Raw genomic sequence first — 18398 nt, 5'->3', positions numbered from 1 at the left:
CATTATAGACCCAACTCCTTGTTCTACTCCTTCTCCTCTTTTCACTACTGCACTTGACTAGTCTTTAAAAAAAATAAAATCCTGAGGGAGCAGGACACATGGGTTCTGGAAGAAACTTGGCTTAATCCACCCCTCCCTTTTGGGCCCACATTCCTGAGCCCTTCGGTGTCAAGAATGATGAAAATTAACTGCAGTTAATAATTAATCTCTAAAGATCCTTGGGAGGCCCAGGCCTGGGTGGGGGCCCAGACACCTGCAGGAGGGACACCTCCCTGGTCCCTGCTTCCCTCTCCATTTCCCTGTCTGTAGGACCAGCACTCACTCCCTCAAACCTGGAGACACAAGGGAGGGGTGGGACACAGAGTGGAAGAGAGGGGACCTCCTTCTATTTTCCCCAAGAGCACAGTGAATGGTCCTCTCCTGGGTCCTCTCTTACTGGGAGAACTGGAAAATCCAGTTGACCAGATTCCCCCTCCCATTTCCCCTCAAACACTTATGCTAAGGCTTGAGTGGGGTGTAGAAAGCAGGCCCGGTAAGGAGAGGCCACCGGGACTTAAGTGTCCCCTCCATCCCAGGAGCGCGGTGGCCACTATGGGGTCTGGGCTGCCCCTTGTCCTCCTCTTGACCCTCCTTGGCAGCTCACATGGAACAGGTGAGGGCTAGAGGGCAGGACTCCTGGGTCCCTGTTGCAAGAAGAGGCCAGAGAAAGGGAGTGGGACTCCATGGTCCCTGAGAAAGACAGAGACACCCCAGTCCTGAGCTTCCAAGAGGCTCTGGAGGGGCATTGCTGGGGAAGAGGAACTGTGCCGGGGAGCGTGGGCAGGAAGGTGCTGTGTCTCCGGAGGAATCAGCCCTGACTGCTGGGTCCTAAGCTGTACTTCTGGATCCGCAGGGCCAGGTATGACTTTGCAACTGAAGCTGAAGGAGTCTTTTCTGACAAATTCCTCCTATGAGTCCAGCTTCCTGGAATTGCTTGAAAAGGTAGTTCTTTGGGAGGGGAAAGGATGGGGCTGTGTGTCTGTGAGTCAGTTTTGGCCTCTGCTGGGGTCTGGTTGTCTCCGTGGTGGGAATGGAGAGCTCTCTTACAGCGCGCCCTTTAACCCTTTGTTACCAGCTCTGCTTCCTCCTCCATCTCCCTTCAGGGACCAGCGTCACCCTCCACCATGCAAGATCTCACCACCAGGTTGTCTGCAACACATGACAGCCACTGAAGCCTGTGTCCTTCTTGGCCCGGGCTTTTGGGCCGGGGGTGCAGGGGGCGGGCCCTGATCCTGTCTTTCAGCAGGCCCCCACCCTCTTGAGTGGCAATAAATAAAATTCAGTATGCTGAATTCAATAACTTGCTTGATTCTGTGGGTCCCTGAGCACAGAGCTGGCAGGAAGAGGGGGTTGGATGCTCAAGTCTCTGACTGTCCCCCTGCTGAGCAGAGGTTTCCAGGGATGGACACTCTCTCCCTCAACGCCAGTGTCACAGGCCTAGAAGGCATCTGGGGAGTTGTTTGGGGACACTCACACACCACACACATATACGCATGCACAGGAACACACACCGAATTGAGATCTTCAGAACACCTGGGAATAAAGAGAAGCAACATTTATTGAAGTCCTGCTTTTCTCCTGTGTCCCTATTTCGATGCTTGCAGCAGTCTTGAATGTGGCATACTAGGTATCATTATCCTATTTTACAGATAAAGAAATTGAAGCTCAGAGAGGGCAAGTCACTCACCTGAGATCTAATAGCAGTGGAGAAGTCAGGCACCAGACAGAGGTCTTGGTTTAAGCAAGATTTTTATTTCATTTCCCTTTGCTTAAGCATTAGGGCCAGGGGCTCAAAAACCAAAGAAAGAGACATAGGCAGAACACCCCCAGGACATGGTTCCCCTGACCCATGGATCCACACATGTAATCAGGGTGGGAGGTGGGTGGGCACTCAGGTGAGAGATGAGGGGTTCAGCTTGTGAGAGAATGCCCAGCCAGGCGCAAGTGCTGGGGAGGAGAGGCCAGGTGCAAGCTGAGCCTGTGCTGGCTAACCACATGAGTATGAGGTAACACCAGCCCAAGGTCATGGTGCCTGGCCGAGGAGCAGGTGTCCCTGAGAACCCAAACATCCTGGAGAGTATCTGGGAACCCACCAAGGAAAACAGTCCATTCGCACACACACAGTAGGCAAAGAGTCAGAAGATTAGCTTGAAAGCAGCTTTAGCATGGGAGGCAGCACGGATCTCTAAAGCTGTCCTGCTGCCATCCAGGAGTGCCTTGTATGTAAGTCCTAAAAAACTCACCAAGCTGGACTTGTCTGAGTCACTTTTTGGCCTCTCAGCTCCCTCCCAGTTTGGGGGAAGGTGTTTTGTTTTGTTTTGTTTTGTTTTGTTTTGTTTTGTTTTGTTTTGTTTTGTTTTTACACTAAGTTTTTCTCATTATTCCTGCACCATCAGATTGTTGTGAGGATCGCACAGGTAAGCTACTTAGGGACATATCGCAGCCTGTCTTATAGGTCGTTGGCAGGATGGTAGGGATTGCTGTTAGGATGGAAACCTGGTCCCAACACATAAGTCCTAGTCCCCTGGGTTCAGGGTCCTCCTTATCCTGATTTCTGAGGCAGGAACTCCCGACCACCTTCTCAAGATTATGTTGGCCAGGCACGGTGTTTCACACCTGTAATCCCAGCACTTTGGGAGGCCAAGGCACGTGGATCACCTGAGGTCAGGAGTTCAAGACCAGCCTGGCCAACATGGTGAAACACCGTCTCTACTAAAAACACAAAATTAGCTGGGCATGGTGGTATGCGCCTGTAGTCCCAGCTACTCGGGGGAGCTGAGGCAGAATTGCTTGAACCTGGGAGGCAGAGGTTGTAGTGAGCCGAGACCACGTACTCCAGCCTGGGATACAGAGCAAGACTCTGTCTCAAAAAAAAAAAAAAAAAAAAAAATTTGATTTCTCACCAGCTCTCAAAACACAAACTTGCAGCTCAGACTTGAGCAGTGGGGGGTACTGATAGGATAGCTCTCTGTCCTCTGTGGTACCCACCCTGCCCCCCATACCTACGCAACCCTCCATTATCTGCATATGAAATTGGAGACTGACTCCTTTGAAGACAGAAGACGACAAGAGTTCAGTATGGAGCATCATTGAAGATGAGGGGAACATAGAAAATGGCAGAGTGGAAACAAACACTTAAAAAATTGGTCTACCTTCCTTCACAACTGTCCTGGGACAATTAGCCCCCAAGGAGAGGTAGCAGGAGGCTCCAAAGAGACTAGTATTTTATGACTTGCCCCTAGCCTGTGGTAGTGGGCAGGTGACACCCATGGGGCAGCTGTGAGGATCCCCAAACAAGTTGGGGGTCTGGATATCTGAATGTCCAAGAAGTTGGTAGAGCAGACAGCTAAAAGCACCTCAACCTGATTCCTAGACCTCAGGGCCTGAGATCACCAGGATGTGATTTCCAGATTATTTTTCTCAAAGAATTGTCTCCCACGACTCAAAACAGAGCAGTGCAGTGAAGAGTGCTTTGGGGTTAACCAGACCTGGGGGTGGCAGAGACTGCTAACTGGCCCCCCTAACAGCCATCCTCCTCCTTTTGGATAGTCATGTAGATTTCAACTCAGCATGTGGCTCATTACATTTCCCAGCCTCCCTTGCAGCTAGCTGTGGCCATGTGATCACGTTCTGTCCAATAGGATGCAAGTAGAAAGGAGATGGGTGACTTCCTGGTAGTATCCTTGAAAAGAAAGGAGCTTCCATTCCAGAGGAGGAAAAGCAAAGTTCTTGAAACAGCCTATAAGGTCTTAGATCAGTGCTTTCCAGTAGAACTTTCTGTGATGATTGAAATGTTTTATAACCATGCTGACAAACATAGTAGCCACTGGCCACATGCAACTACCAAAACACTTGAAATACGGCAAGTACGACTGAGAAACTGAACATTTTATTTTAATGCTTTAGGTAGCCAACCGGCTACCATTTTGGACACAAGCCCCAGATTGCTCGCCTTGAGTCTTCCCTACCCCCCACCAATTCCCCACCCTCACCTCTGTTTCTCCACCTCCCGCCATCCTCCCCTTCTCACTCTGCCCCACCACACTGATCTCCAGGCTACTCTTCAAGCTGTCTGAGTGTGCCTCTGTTTTCCTCTGGCCCTTCCCTTTGTCTGGAATGCTCTTCCTATACCTCCTACAAGCCTTTGCTTAAACCTCACCTTTACAGTGAGTTCTGCCCTGACCCACTATTTAAAAGTACAACCTGCCCCTCCATCACACAAACACATTAGAGTCCCCTTACCTTGTTCTATCCTCTTTTCCTCCCCTGCATTCATGACATTCAAACACAGTATATCGTTCACTTATTTGTATGTTATTTCTGACTGTCCTGCTAGAAGGAAAGTACTACAAGGGCACAGAATTTTGTTTCGTTCACTGATGAGTCTAAGTGTCCAGAATAAGGCCCAGCCCATAGCAGGTGCTCAAAAAAAAAAAAAACCTTGTTGAAACAGAGTAAAAAGAAAAAGAAAACTGCCCATCCCCATCTTTCCCTCCTCCTTCTGGGTGGAAATGCAGACACAGTGATGGGAGCTGGTGCAGACCTTGGACATGCAGTTTGACAATGTATCAGAATGGCAGGAAAATAAGATTGAAGGAGGTGTGGGCCCCCCATTACTGCAGATCTCTGCACTACTTATGCCCAGCAGAAGAAACATCCACCTCATCTAAGCCACCATTATATTTGAAGTTTAGTTATAGCAGCCAGAAAGAGCCTGCACCTAATTAATTGGGTTAGGTCCCAGTGGAGACTTTTCTCTGAGTATGCGTCTTCATCTCCAAAATGGGGGCTGGGTGCAGTGGCTTACACTTGTAATCTCAACACTTTGGGAGGCCGAGGCAGGCAGATTATTTGAGCCCAGAAGTTAAAGACCACCCTGGCCAACACAGCAAAACCCTATCTCTACAAAACAATTTTAAAAATTAGCAGGGCAGGGCCGGACATGGTGGCTCACGCCTGTAATCCAAGCATTTTGGGAGGCCGGGGCAGGCAGATCACTTGAGGTCAGGAGTTCAAAACCAGCCTGGCCAACATGGTGAAACCTTGTCTCTACTAAAAATACAAAAAAAAAATTAGCTGGGTGTGGTGATGGACAACTGTAATCTCAGCTACTCAAGAGGCTAAGGCAGGAGAATCACTTGTACCTGGGAGGTAGAGGTTGCAGTGAGCCAAGATCTCACCACTGCACTCCAGCCTAGGCGACAGAGCAAGACTCCGTCTCCAAAAAAAAAAAGTAGCAGGGAACAGTGGTGCACACCTGTGGTCCCAGCTACTCGGGAGTCTGAGGTAGGAGGATCACTAGAGCCCTGGAGGTTGAGGCTACAGTGAGCCATGATTATGCCACTGCACTCCAGCCTGAGCAACAGAGCGAGACCCTGTCTTAAAAATAAAAATCTCCAAAATGGAGCTAACACCCACCTCATGAGGTTTTCAGTAGGAAGAAATGGCATCGTACATCTAGCACCATAGAAGACTCAACCCAGGACAGGCTACTCAGAGCTGCTGGACAGAATGTACTCTGGGCGTGGAAGGGCCAGGCCCCTGAATTCCATGGAGATGAGACGGTGTTTGGCGTGGGTAAGGTGGCTGGCTGTGCTGTGAATGTGTAACTCAGAGGCTGGGCACTCAGGTGTCAGAGCACAGAAGGTGGGGGCACGCCATCTGCAGCACAGCTTGCAGCCCATCAGGTCTAAAGGAAGTCCTACTTCTCTCAGCACCTCTAGGGATACGGCCAAGGAGCGGGGAAGCTTCCATTTAGTGAGAAGTGGAGGAGAAAGAGCCTGCAAAAGCCAGGGCATTGTCAGTTAGTCCAGAAAGGAGGTAGAACTGGAACCACTGTGCCCATACCCTACCCATGACTAGAAAGTTCCTCTTCCTCCAGCGAGGACCCCCCTCCTCTTTTCCCAGACCAAGCTCTCAGGGGACAACTCAGAAGCACAAAAGTCGCCACTAGGAGCAAAGGGGACCAAAGAGCAACAAACAGACATGTTTGGGATTTCAAAAGTTTATCTGAATCTCCTCATTCCCAGACTTCCAGGTGGGAGGCAGGCCAGGCAGTAATGTGAGCATCTCAAGGACACCACAGTCACTGCAACCAAGCCAGTCTGTGTCCTCATTTACACAATGAAGGCGATGGACCACATAGTCTCTGACGTCCCACTGCACCCTGACAGCTGACAAATCTGTTTGTCCTCAAAGACAGGTCTGAGAGGGAGGAAAACTGATAGGGATGATGAGTTAGAGCTCCGGGCTCCCTGGGGCTGGAGGCTCATCCATCAGCTGCCGGAGGTGAAAGGCTGCCTTGTCCAGTTTTGACAATTCCAGCTGGAGGGAAGAAAGCTGGACAAGGAGAAAAGGAGGTGAGGATCCAGGAATGAGGCCCCTCCTGGCCCACATGCCCTCAGGGGTCGAGCCTTCTGGGGGCCTCCCTCAGCCTTACCTTTTGTTGCCTCTGAGTCCCTGCCTCCCCTTCTGATGGGGTCCTGGCTGTGAGGCCATCAAGCTGCTTCTGCAACTTGTACCTTCGGGCAGCTAACAGAGGTAGCTGGATCTGCGGGTCCACCAGGCCCTGGGGAAGAACAGGGAGAAAAGGCTCAGACATCCGCCTGCTGCCAGGTCTCCATCCTCCATTAGAAGGTACCTTCCCCCACTTTATAGAGCCCAGCCCCTCCCTTCCTCCCAGCATGCTTCCCAAGCCTGCCCTAACCCTCCCCATCCCCTCTGGTCACCTGCAGCTCCATGTAGACCTGAGCCGTGTCACTGAGTGGAGCCTGGGCCCAGCCAGAGGGAGCTGCTGCGCCTGGGGGTAACAGGCCCACAGCCCCACAGTAGCCCAGGGTGCCCAGGGGCTCCAAGAAGGCCTCGAAGAGGCCCTGGTCCCCAGGCTCTGAGCTCTGCAGCAGCACTGGAAAGAAAGAAACTGTCAGGGGCAAGGCCTCAGCTCCTGCCTCCCTTCCTACCCTGCACCTCCTAATGGGGGGTCTGCCCTTCAGGCTCTCCTCTTTTCCCCATCAGCGCCCTTTTCCTGCAGGGATCCGAGCCCAGGACCCGCCTTGCCTCACCTCGCGGCCGGGCTTTGGTGAGCTGGTACGTGGCTCGGAGAGACCTTAGCACCTGCACGACCTCTTGGACCCGGGAGAAGCGCCGCTCCAGCTCTGGCTGGCGCCAGTGCTCCTGGCAATGGGGGGGACCCAGAGTTGGCAAAGGGGCTCCTGGGAGACTCAGCACCAACCCTTCTGGCTCTCTTTTCAACCCATCCACCCCATCTCCTTAGGGCAATGAGATCTGTCCTCAGCACCACAGAAAATCCACTATCTCAAGGAACATGACAAAAAATGAGGCATCATTTAAGAGGTTTTAGATGATCAGTGTTTGATGTCTGTTTAGTTGCTCTGATTGAAATGGCCAACCAAAAATAAATTAAAATTTAAAATGAATTAGTCAAAACTCAAAACCAAATAGGTATAAATTTAAATAGTTAAATTTTAAAATAATTTTTGGGTGAGTTCATAGCATTTATCCTTCTGAAGTTATTAAAGCTGCACTGAGATTTTGGGGACACCCTATTACTAACTTATCCAACTCTCATCACAACCATAACATATACTATTACTGTTCCTAGTTTAAACATGGGGAAACTGAGGCTCGATCACACAGCTCAAAAATAGCAGTCTAGCAACAGAGTCCTGCTCTTCAGCACTACGCTAATACTGTCCCTCAAGACCCTAGGGTCATCGCAGCAACCCTGCAGGAACAATCCATCCTCCCCAGGGCTCCACAGTAAAGTACGAACCATTCCTGCAGATAAGCCCCCTGCAGCAAACCCCTTCAGAAGGTGCTCCCCCCCTTCACCCCCAGGCCCACTCCGAGGTGCTTGGGACTCACCAAGCTGCAGGCGCTGGGGTAGGGGGCAACCGAGATACTGGGGGCAGGGGGGCAACCAGGCCTGGGGGGCAGCCTCTGCCAGAGCTCTTCAGCCAGGAAGGGCATCAGTGGGGCCAGGAGGCGGAGGCCGAGGTCAGCACAGGAGAACAGGACCTGAGGGGGCCCCAGGGGGCGGGGCAAGTGCCACAGCACAGGCTTCACAGCCTCCTGGAGAGAAAGCCAATGGTCAGAGGACAGGTCCAGGGCCACAGCCCTCCTCCCTACAGCCACTGCCCTACCCGCCAGCGGGGCAGGCCATGGGTCCTGGGAGAAAGGGACAGGCAGAAGCACTTAGCACTTCTGATATGATCCACAGTCCTAGGACACGCTCAGCACAAAGAAGGGGAATCCAGGACAGCAATTCTCTGCAGTACATGGGGACAGGATTTCCAGGGAAACATGTAGTTTAGGGAAAAAAATCATTGAGTTTTTTGCTTATCAACAGGGGACAGAGGTTTTTAAAAGGCTGAGCTAGGGCAGTGGTCCACAGCCAGCAGCAGCAGCACCACGTGGGACAAGAAATGAATATTCATAACACCACCCACCCCACCCCAACCTGCTAAAGGAGCCACTCTGGGGTGGCAGGGGGATCCATGGTCAACAAGCCCTCCAGGTGCTTTGGACGTAGGACAGCGTGAGAACTCCTGGTCTAAAGATGGCTGCTAGTCCCTCCCAGGCCTTTCTCAGCACGCAGCCTGCCTATGGGCCAAACTCAGCAACTACAGGGACCAAAAAAATTCCCCTCTGCCTTCTGACACCGACTTGTCACACATTTCTAGAAGTCTCCCTTCTCCTCCTCCTCCTCCCCCTCCCCCCTCCCCCCTCCCCCTCCCCCTCCTCCTCCCCCTCCCCCTCCTCCTCCTCCTCCTCTCCCCAGTGACAGGCACGCAACAGTGCCTGGGCTGCATTGCCAAAACCAGTCCCAGGAAGAGGGGAACTGAGACTCCTTCGTCTCCTCTCCTCTCCTTTCCTGAGGGGACAATTGGGAACTTATTAACTCCAGAGCTCTCTGCCTTGGAATCGGATTTCCAGAGGAATTCGAAGCAGGCATGGGAATACCAAGCCTCCCCCAGCCTCACTCACCAAGTAGACATCACAGAGGTTGTGAAGCCAGAAGTGGTGCAGGGCGTGAGTGACAAGCGAGAGCTCTCGGGTGAGGAAGCCCCGCTCACACTCCCGGGCGGCCAGGGCAAGGCGGCTCAGGATCCAGGCATCCATCGGGGAGGAGGGAGACAGCTGCGGGCAGAGAGGGCAGGATGGCCTGACTCCCCCTCCCCTGCCTCCTTTCCTTCCAGATGCCACCTTGGCCCTCTGACACCTGACTACCCTACTCCCAAGCACCTCTGCTTTCTCTTACCTCCTCAGCAGGCTGTGGCACAAATTTCTCCCCTAAAGCATTGAGGATAAAGCGCAGAGCATTCCAGATCTTGTTGCAGAAATGTCGGCAGCTCTGGACCTCAGAGACTGACAGGCGCAAGTCGCCCGCTGGAAGGGGAGAATCGAGGTAGTCTGCATGTAGGTGGCGGCAGCACCGGAAGTCCTGCCCCTGGCCTGCCCCTGCACAGGTGCCCGCTGCCCTCTGCTCACCCTGACACCCCTCACCCAGGCTTACCCTGAACTCCATGGGAACAGAGTGTGAATCTCAGGGCATCTGTCCCACACTCAGGGATCCCATGAGGAAAGTCCTTTTTCTGCAACCAGAGGAAGAAGAAGGGTGGCAGATGCCTTTGTGGCTGCAGGGCCAGGATCTGGGTTGCAGAGGAAGCCAGAGGCAGTGAGCTAGAGCTGGGAGGCGGCAGGCAGCGATGACTCACCTGTGCTGCAGCCACAATGGCCAGCTCTGCGGGGTCCAAATTTCCACTTCTCAGCTTTTCCTGCAGCACCTGGGGATGGAAGTGGGTAATTCATGGCCCAGGTCGAAGGCCCTGCCTCTGCAAGGGTCACACCTGCTGGCCTCACTCCTCCCTCAGCCTCCCTTCCTCTCTCCTGCAAACCCTGCAAACCCTGTCCTTCTAGTGGGTGCCTCATCCTCACCTGCATCTCCACCCCACAGATGATGTCTCTTGGGTCCAGCACATTCCCCAGGGACTTGCTCATCTTCCGGCCCTGCCTGTCCCGAACCATGGGATGAAGAAGTACCTGGGGGCAGGGAGGGGTTAGCAGAGGGGCGTTTCCTTGGAGGTCCCTTGGGATCTCTGGCCTCCATACTTTTGGGGGTAGGGTAGGAAGTCAATCAGGAAAAAGGAATCAGGAAAGTGGAAAGGACCACATTAGGGGTTAGAAGGGAGGACAAGGTTTGGGGAACACTGGAGTCACAGAAAGCGGCAGGGCACTGAAGGGTTGTTACCTTGCTGAAGGGCAGCTGCCCTGTGAGCTGGGTCCCCAACATGACCATGCGGCCCACCCAGAACAGCAGAAGGTCGCTGCCCGTTTCCAAAAGTGACAGGGGGTAGAAACGAGCAAGGTCTGGGGTCTAGGGGGAAGAGGAGCAGTAAGAGGCCCAGGCCCCGGGCCCCCCTCAAGCCTCTGTGGGGGCCCAGCCATCCCTTCCTTATCGTTTCCGCTTCACTTTTGCCCTCTCAACCCGCCTCACCTCTTGGGGCCAGCCTAGGGCAGAAAAGGGGAACAGGGCAGAAGAAAACCATGTGTCTAGGACATCAGGATCTGAGAAACAGAAAAAGAATGGGGACAGTTGGAACCTTGGCTTCTAGGACCTCAGACCACTGCTGCCACCATTCTAGGCCAACCCCCACCCCCAGAGACCAGGGCTGTCCCCTTTGGCTCCATTCCCAACTTTCCTGACCCTACCTTCTGTATCTTGGGATCTGTTCCCCTCAAAGGCCCAGCTGCCCAAGCCCCCGCTCCCCTGTACATCCCTCCCCAGCTCAGGCACTCACCCCTCTGCAGGGTCAGCTCTGCCTCTGGCCTCCCTGTCAGTTCTGCTGCTACCTCTCTGGCCTCAGCCTCTGACCGCCCAACCACCCAACAGTCCTCTTCTCCCTGCAAAAGTAGGAAGGGGTCAGGGAGAGTGAGGAAGAACAGCTGACAGGTGTAAATGTCACTTGGTTTTCACATCCTCTCATGTGGTCTTAGAGTGGCCAGGTTCCTCCAGGGGTGAGATAAAGAAATGCCACTTCAGGGATCCTTGATCACGCAGAAGGTTACATGACTATGAGCATGAAGCACATTACCAGGCAGGAGCGGGACTTGGCCCTGCGCAGCTCTGACTCCTGGCCTAGGTGCTCTGGGCCACACTCGGCCCTCCGGGTGCTTCTTCCTACCCACCTGCGCGTGGTCCTCTACAACCAGGTAGGCTGGAATCTGATGGCCCCACCACAGCTGCCGGGAGACACACCAGTCCCTGCCGAGAGGACATCCGTGAAGTCTTAGAATAACCAGTCAGTTCCCCCCTCCCCATCTCCACGAGAGCTCCCCTTACCCTATCCTTACCCAATATGGGAAAACCAGTGCTGCCAGTTCTTTTGGTGGAAGGAGGGACTGAGCTCCAGGGCCCCCGACTCCACAGCCTGGAGGGAAAGGGGCCTTTAGACAATGTTGCCCTTCCTGCAGGGCCGCACCTCCACAGATAGGACGAGTGGCCTCTGAGGTCATTTTAAAACTCGGAAAGGACCTCCCAAGCCTCTTGCCAGATTCTGGGCTTGAGTAAGGATATGAGCCAGCCCTTGCTGGGCCGCCCAGCCTGCATCCCACACATCCTCTCAGTTACACAGCTGGAGCGGTCTTCAGGGCAGGAGGTCTCCTGCTCCCCATTTCTTCATTCCAATTCTCAGGGAGCTCCCCCAACCCCTGGCCCCGGTCCTTCCTACACTGCAGCCTCACCTTGGCAGCTCGGGCCCCCATTTCCTGGCAGCGGACAAACCACTGGCTCTTCAGCAGGTATTCTATCACGTCCCCAGAACGGCTGAAAGGGAGACAGGGTGAGTCCACTGCTCTTCCGGCCCTGTGACTTCTCCCAGGGGCACCAGACCCCACGCCATGCCAGGCCCTTGGTACTGAGGATACAAAGTGAATAAAACCCACACGGAGCTCATACTCTAACGGAGGGGTGCAGAGCCCATCCTATTGTCACCCTTAAGCTTCATACATTCCCTTTTGGGGGTAGCCCTTCATAAAGGAGTTAAAATGAGGTTACCTGCAGATGGGCAGTACCATGGGGTGGTTCTGGAGGCCCCGGAACAGGCCCCGTTCACTCAGCACAGACACTATCTTTTCACGGGCCACAAACCGGTGAAGTCCCTGAAGAAAAAGCGGCAAGAGTAAAGATTGAAGGCCTCTAGAGAAATAAGAAACTAGGAGGAGGAGTAGTGGGACAGAGTGCCCCCAAAGGATGGGGTAACATAGGGTGGTACCACCTGCAGCCAGTCCCCGCAGAGGGAGGTCATGGTCCCATCCTCCGCAATGACATTCAGAGGGCTCAAGCCATGTCGGGCCCCCATCTCAGCATCGGCAGGACTGTGAGCTGGAGTCACCTTCACTGCCCCTTGGGGAGCACAGCCATGGTGAGTACTGAAACTGACCTTGGCTTTTGCTTTTCCAGATGTATCATCATCACCCGCACCGCCCCATCACCCGCACCGCCCCAGCCCCTGTGACTTTCTCTGTCTGTGCCTCCCTCCCATTCCCCACTCAGACCACCCTATATGAGGATCTCCCACTCCCACCTTCCTCTTCCTCCTGGTTCCCTCCCCTCTCCTCCAGGACCCCCAACTTTCTCTCCCTCCCCTGACTTCCACTCACCTGTGCCCACATGTGGCTGAACAGCATAGTCTGTGATGAGGGGAAGAGCCTGCCCCATCAAGGGGTGACGAAGCTGTCGCCCGTGGAGATGCTGAAGGGAAGGGAGAGGGATTGGGGACAGGCACCTGTGAGGGTTGGAAGGGTCTGGGCTGGGGCGTGAGAACCCCAGGAATAAGAAGGTAGAAAGTGGAAGGTAGCAAGCTAGAGCAAGGTCAGCACACTCTTAAGGGGCCAGAATGTAGATATTTCAGGCTTTTGGGCCTAGAGACAAATTCAATTTCTGCACAATTACTCTATTCTGCCACTGCAGCAGAGCTGGAGAGGGTATATAATAGCAGCCATAGATAATATAAAGGCTGCAAGCGGCCGGGCGCGGTGGCTCACGCCTGTAATCCCAGCACTTTGGGAGGCCGAGGTGGGCAGATCACGAGGTCAGGAGATCAAGACTATCCTGGCTAACACAGTGACACCCCGTCTCTACTAAGTAACATTACTTAAAAATTACATTACTTTAAAAAAATTAATTACTAATTTTTGTAAAAATACAAAAAATTAGCCGGGCGTGGTAGCAAGTGCCGGGCATGGTGCCACACTCCCAGCTACTCAGGAGGCTGAGGCAGGAGAATTGCTTGAACCCGGGAGGTGGAGGTTGCAGTGAGCCAAGATCGCGCCACTGCCCTCCAGCCTTGGTAACAGAGCGAGACTCCATCTCAAAAAAAAAAAAAGGCCGCAAGCTGGATTAGGACCATGGGCCAGTTTGTCAACCCCTGAGCTACAGAAAAAGTATAAGAGGAGGAAATCGAATCAGAACCACTGAGAGAAGTCTCAGGAAAAGGAAGTAGAAGCAAGAGAGAAAGAGCCACCACTTAAAACCCAAGAGAAGAGAAGGCCATAGGTGGGGCGAGCCAGAGTGCAGGAGCGCACTGGGTATTACTGTGTATCGCGAGTCGTCTGGATGAACAGCCACAGCCACATCTCCAGGCAGCGTCTCTGGCCTCGTGGTTCCTACCACAACCTCTGCATCTGAAGACAAACATTTAAATACTTACAGCTGGTCATCATCCTCACCCCTCACTGCCAACATGGCTAAAGGCAGTAGAACTGGAAAGGGGAAGGGGCAGGGAGTAGTCAAGGTGGAGGAGGCCCCCAGGAGTGACTAGAAAAAAGTAGGAGCAGTGTTTACAGGAACCCAGGGTTTCCCATAAACTGATGACCAGAGGTCTGAGAAGGTGTCTGGTGCTAAGGAATTCCCTGATCATTTGCATGGAAGAAATAGGGGCAGCATTAATTAAAGCAACTATAATAGAATTCTTGCTGGGTGCCCAGAGGACACTGGGGATTCTCAGTGTCCTAATCACAAACGCTGTACATTCTTCAGGGGGAGCACCAGCTCCTCCTACAAGAAGCTTCCTCTGACAATTCCAGCTCATCTGTCTTCCCTTTCTCTGAGCTCTTCAGAACATTTACCGTAAAAACCACACCTTAGAGGCCAGGTTCGGTGGCTCACACCTGTAATCCCAGCACTTTGGGAGGCCGAGGCGGGTGGATCATGAGGTCAGGAGTTCGAGACCAACCTGACCAACATGGTGAAACCCCGTCTCTACTAAAAATACAAAAATCAGCCGGGCCTGGTGGCACGCGCCTGTAATCCCAGCTACTCAGGAGGCTGAGACAGGAGAATCGCTTGAACCTGGGAAGCAGAGGTTGCAGGAGCCGAGATGGTGCCATTGCACTGCAGCCTGGGTGACAGAGTGAGACTCCGTCTCAAAACAAAAAAACAAACAAAACAAACAAACAAAAAAAACCATGCCTTAGAACTGATCTCTTTCCTGGGTAGCGCACTCCTGAAGAATCACACCACACTCTCAAAGGGCAGGGACCACATGCACTTTTTGTACATCCCCCAGAAGACCCTGGGTAAGTGCCCACGCTGAGGCGAACACTACCAAGGTTCATGTGAGAGATGGACTGATGGGTTCCTAGCAGCCCAACATAGGCTCCAGAAAACAGGAAAAATGGAGGTAAACGGGTGACCTTGCAGAGTACTATGCTCACCAGGCTCTCCATCCACGGGGAAGGCAACAGAAAACAGGAGGCCAAAAGACACGGGGGTGGGGCAGCCAGGCAGTCGAAGCTGTGTGTGGCCAGGCAGGGGCCGGTTCTCCACCTGGAGGCGCCGAGAAAGCTGGGTCAGAGGGCAGCCTTTCTGCAAGGCTCATGCCCAGGCTTCACTCTGCCACTCATCCATCTGCCCAGCCTCCCTGCAATCCATCTAAAAGCCATTTGGAGGATTCGGGAGCTACCTCCCTTTGCCCTCACCCAATGCTTGTGCAGTCACACTTCTAATAAATATTCACTGAGCACTTAAGCCATGGCCAGGTATCTTGCCAAGTACCTATGTGAATTCTCATTTAATTTTTACAACACCCCCACAATGCAAGCATTCCATCATCTCTAATTTACAGACTGAGGAAGCTGAGGCTTAAAGAGACTAAACAGCCTGCCAAAAGCCACACAGCTGTCACAGGCAGGCCTCAGATTTGAATCCAGGCACCCTGGCTCCAGAGTCTGAGCTCTTAACCATTGACCACTCTGCCTCAGAGCTCTCACAAACCTGCTTCCCTCTCTCCGCCTCACCTCGATGTCTGAGATGGCTGATCTTAAAGCACATGACCAGTTGACAAGCTGACGGTTCCGGTACAGCAACCCCGCCTTGTAGAGCCGCACAAAAGCTTCAGTCACAGCCACTGAGGAGCCCTGGAATGACCTGAGTGTCCACCTCTAACAGCCGCTTCTCAGCCCATCACCCTGCTCAGGGACCCAGGCATTGCTGCCTCCCTGCCCCACACAGATCCCTAAACATCGCCCAACACTCACAGGGACCAAGGCACAGAACACTCACAACATCCATGGTAAAACACTCTCGATCCCAGTCCAGGGAGGCACCCAGAGCTCGCAGCTGCTCACAGATCTCTCCACCTTTCCTGTGCCCAGAGAGATCCTTGTCAGCAAACACTTCCCAAGCACTTCCTATGTACCAGGCCCAGCGATGCCCCCAGCAATGCCAGGTGTTGGAGGAAAATCAAGTGAGGATGGCATTGATCTAGCCTCTAGAGGCTAATAGAAATGGACTTACAAACCCAGTATGGGGTTTTCTAAGATATTAAAAGAGGCAAAGGGTTCTATAGGAAGACAGGAGGTATAGCCATATTGTGGGAAATCCAAGGATGTTTCACAGAGATGGCATGAGATAACAGACCCAGAAGAATGAGGGTAATTCCATGGGAATTGAAAGGTGGGAATGGGCGAGTGGAAGAAGGTGAGATTTAGACAAGAGAAATTGGGGTAAGTAAAGAGAAAGAAAAAAATATATATATAAAAATACACACACACACACACACACACACACACGAATATTCTAATGCATATATAATATCCACACACATAAGGCTTGGAAACTCCACCAAACATTAAGGGGCTCCAGAGCTTCCATCTCTGAGGAAGTCAGAGCTCTGTCAGGAAGAGCCAAGGATTACAAGTCAGGAGTGATAGTGGTGGGAAGCAAGAAACCAAATCTGCCATCTGGGCCCCCCGAGCCCTGCCCATCATACTCACGCCTCCTTCCAATGCCACACCTCCCTAAGGAAGGCCTCCCGGCTCAGCTCATGTCTCCTCACTCCCCGTTCCTTCCACAGTTGTTTCTCCACCACAGCCTGCAGTTAGATTCAGGGCAAATGAACAGAGTCAGGTTGCTTTGGGGGAAGAAATTGCTTTCACCCAAGAAAAGGAACATGTAACAAAAGACATACTTGTGTAGCAATTCCTGCGTGATCTGAACCAGGGACCCACAGCACTTGATCCCCACGCATCCGGTGCCTGCAACAAAAATGCCCTCCTGTGAGCCCCTGAGCTTAAATGTTTATCCTCACTCATTCCTGCCCTTCCTATTTCCCTTCCAAGAACTCAAGCAGCCCCCACTCCCCTCTCACCAGCGCACGAGGGCATCCTGTATGGCCACCGTGAGTGCGTGGCCAATGTGCAGGGAGCCAGTGACATTGGGAGGTGGGATACACATGGAAAAGGTCTCCCCTGTAGCTTGGGGCAGCCGGGCCTAGAGGAAGAAAAAAAGTCAAAGGGGCAAGAGAGAATTGGATTGGGGAAAGAGCACCCTCTACTGTCTCCAGAACAGAAAGAACTTCAAGGAAGAATTGTCCTACAAATAACAGAGGAGAGTGGAGAAGAGGGAATTGGCCAGGGGGAATCTGCCAAGAGAAATCTTTGGAGACACCAGAGCCAGAAAGAAGACAAGGTCTACATTGTGAGTTCAACTCTGAGGTCCAGTTGTATTCAAGGGCCACTCTGTCCTGGAGACCATTTAGGACCCCTCCTTGCCAGATACTAACCTGATATTCTGGTTTGAAGAAGCCCTCTCGTACCCACCACGGGTACCAGGCAGCCTCAACATATCGGGGGCTGTATGCAGGAGGCAGGGGCCCAGAGACATCTGTGAAGGCAGAGAAGAGTTCCACTAACCACTGAACTTGTCCCCAGGCTGCATTTCGGCAGGCCAAATGGGCAACACATATGTGAAAGAAAAGGCCTTCTTACTTATTCTACTTACCTTTCTTTTCACCGGGTTTCGTAGGGATTTCATACAATACTACCTCCTTAGGCTTCCAGGCCTTAATGGATTCTGCAGGTGACTGAGAAGAGAAAGCAGAAGAGGCTGGGATCCAGTATACCCCAGACTGCATTTCAGCCCGTCTCCTCCAGCCCCTCCCAAGTCTCAGAAACCTAAGGACAAGCTGTCTGACCACTAACCTTGCTCTCCCCTGCTATCTCAGCCTCCAGAGTTGCCTGCTTCTCTCGCAGGCGCTTCTGTTTGGCTTCACGGTTCCTCTGGGAGATGGGAGATCCATGGGGCTCCGAATGTGTAGAAACAGAATGAAACCTGGGGAGGCCCCGTGAGTGCCTCAGCCCCCAGAATGGTGGTCGAAAAGAGGCGAGAGGCAAATGAGGCATCAGGAGTGTTTGGAAAGGGGCCGAGATCTGTTCCGGATAGAGAGAGTGCACATTAGGATATGGGGGTGGAGGAGGGTCACTCCCCTTATTCGATCTTCCCCGTCTCTAATTAGCACAGGTCTGTTATTCCAAGTCTCTATTCCCTCCCACACAACCTTTCCTCCTTTAGAGCTAGAGTGCATGATATCCACAGACAGCGCCATGGAGCCACGGAGACCAGGGCTCTTCCGGAACAGGGCCAGAGTGTCTGGATTTGGCGGTGACCACTGACACTTGAGAGATAGGGCTCAGAAACTCAGGGAGATGACGGGCATCAGCGCGCCGAGGAGCCAGCAAGGAGTCCCGCCAGGGCCGCCGCGATCTCCACCTGCCCAGGGGCCTCCTGCAGTGCTCACAGCCCGGCGCGGCCAGGCCTTCCCGCCCATCCCAAGGCCTGGGCCCAGGACCCGCAGCGTCTCCCACTTCCCAGAAGCCGCCCCGGCGCGCGCTCACCGGGAGGCCCCGCCGCTATCCCAGGGCGCCCCGCGGCGGCAGGGACTGGGGGCTCCACCAAACCCGACCCTGGAACGTGGCCCCGGAGCCGCGCGGCGCATGGTGGCGAGGCCTCGGCCGGCGCATGCGCAGCAGCTGGCTTCGGCCCCACCCTCTCCCTCCCG

At 53.3% G+C, this 18398-nt stretch overlaps 2 protein-coding genes across 4 annotated transcripts; one reads left to right on the top strand and one right to left on the bottom strand.

Annotated features, from left to right (window-relative positions):
• Positions 1-517: 517 nt before the first annotated feature.
• Positions 518-1331, top strand: SFTA2 (surfactant associated 2). The gene is made up of 3 exons (XM_003272065.2): positions 518-652; positions 893-981; positions 1115-1331. Exons 1-3 carry the CDS (start codon positions 592-594, stop codon positions 1199-1201), a joined length of 237 nt encoding a protein of 78 aa, XP_003272113.2. The 5' UTR covers positions 518-591; the 3' UTR covers positions 1202-1331.
• Positions 1332-6027: 4696 nt separating this feature from the next.
• Positions 6028-18366, bottom strand: VARS2 (valyl-tRNA synthetase 2, mitochondrial). Of its 3 annotated transcripts, none has more exons than XM_030803221.1 (30): positions 18235-18366; positions 17542-17769; positions 17342-17423; positions 17124-17224; positions 16710-16831; positions 16530-16596; positions 16336-16433; positions 15623-15704; positions 15358-15477; positions 14776-14887; positions 13655-13743; positions 12721-12811; positions 12336-12463; positions 12116-12219; positions 11803-11884; positions 11413-11489; positions 11248-11323; positions 10860-10962; positions 10556-10626; positions 10310-10435; positions 9997-10101; positions 9777-9845; positions 9575-9653; positions 9320-9447; positions 9046-9198; positions 7924-8130; positions 7101-7212; positions 6768-6943; positions 6479-6607; positions 6028-6378 (listed from the first exon to the last, which is right to left on the bottom strand). In XM_030803221.1, the coding sequence occupies exons 2-30, from the start codon at positions 17740-17742 to the stop codon at positions 6277-6279; spliced, it is 3192 nt and encodes a 1063-aa protein (XP_030659081.1). In that variant the 5' UTR covers positions 17743-17769; positions 18235-18366; the 3' UTR covers positions 6028-6276. The 3 variants fall into 3 exon arrangements, with proteins under 3 accessions (XP_030659081.1, XP_030659083.1, XP_030659082.1); XM_030803223.1 differs by lacking the exon at positions 18235-18366 and adding an exon at positions 18115-18207 and having other exon boundaries at positions 17542-17779; XM_030803222.1 differs by lacking the exons at positions 16336-16433; positions 16530-16596; positions 16710-16831; ... (2 more) ...; positions 17542-17769; positions 18235-18366 and having other exon boundaries at positions 15358-15487; positions 15623-15693.
• Between the last annotated feature and the right edge of the window lie 32 nt (positions 18367-18398).

The sequence above is a fragment of the Nomascus leucogenys genome, chromosome 22a, assembly GCF_006542625.1.
Source record: "Nomascus leucogenys isolate Asia chromosome 22a, Asia_NLE_v1, whole genome shotgun sequence".
In the NCBI taxonomy this organism is placed as follows: Eukaryota; Metazoa; Chordata; class Mammalia; order Primates; family Hylobatidae; genus Nomascus; species Nomascus leucogenys.
This window is presented reverse-complemented; position numbering and strand designations above follow the sequence as displayed.

What these genes read in the sequence shown, in the direction of transcription:
- SFTA2 (XM_003272065.2), top strand. Translation starts at nt 592, where the DNA reads ATGGGGTCTGGGCTGCCCCTTGTCCTCCTCTTGACCCTCCTTGGCAGC. An exon ending in TGGCAGCTCACATGGAACAG is followed by an intron (nt 653 to 892) that starts GTGAGGGCTAGA and finishes CTGGATCCGCAG; the next exon opens with GGCCAGGTATGACTTTGCAA. An exon ending in TCCTGGAATTGCTTGAAAAG is followed by an intron (nt 982 to 1,114) that starts GTAGTTCTTTGG and finishes CTTTGTTACCAG; the next exon opens with CTCTGCTTCCTCCTCCATCT.
- VARS2 (XM_030803223.1), bottom strand. Translation starts at nt 18,167, where the DNA reads ATGGGCGGGAAGGCCTGGCCGCGCCGGGCTGTGAGCACTGCAGGAGGC. An exon ending in CAGACGACTCGCGATACACA is followed by an intron (nt 12,812 to 13,654) that starts GTAATACCCAGT and finishes CCTTCCCTTCAG; the next exon opens with CATCTCCACGGGCGACAGCT. An exon ending in ATGGTACTGCCCATCTGCAG is followed by an intron (nt 11,885 to 12,115) that starts GTAACCTCATTT and finishes TCTCCCTTTCAG; the next exon opens with CCGTTCTGGGGACGTGATAG.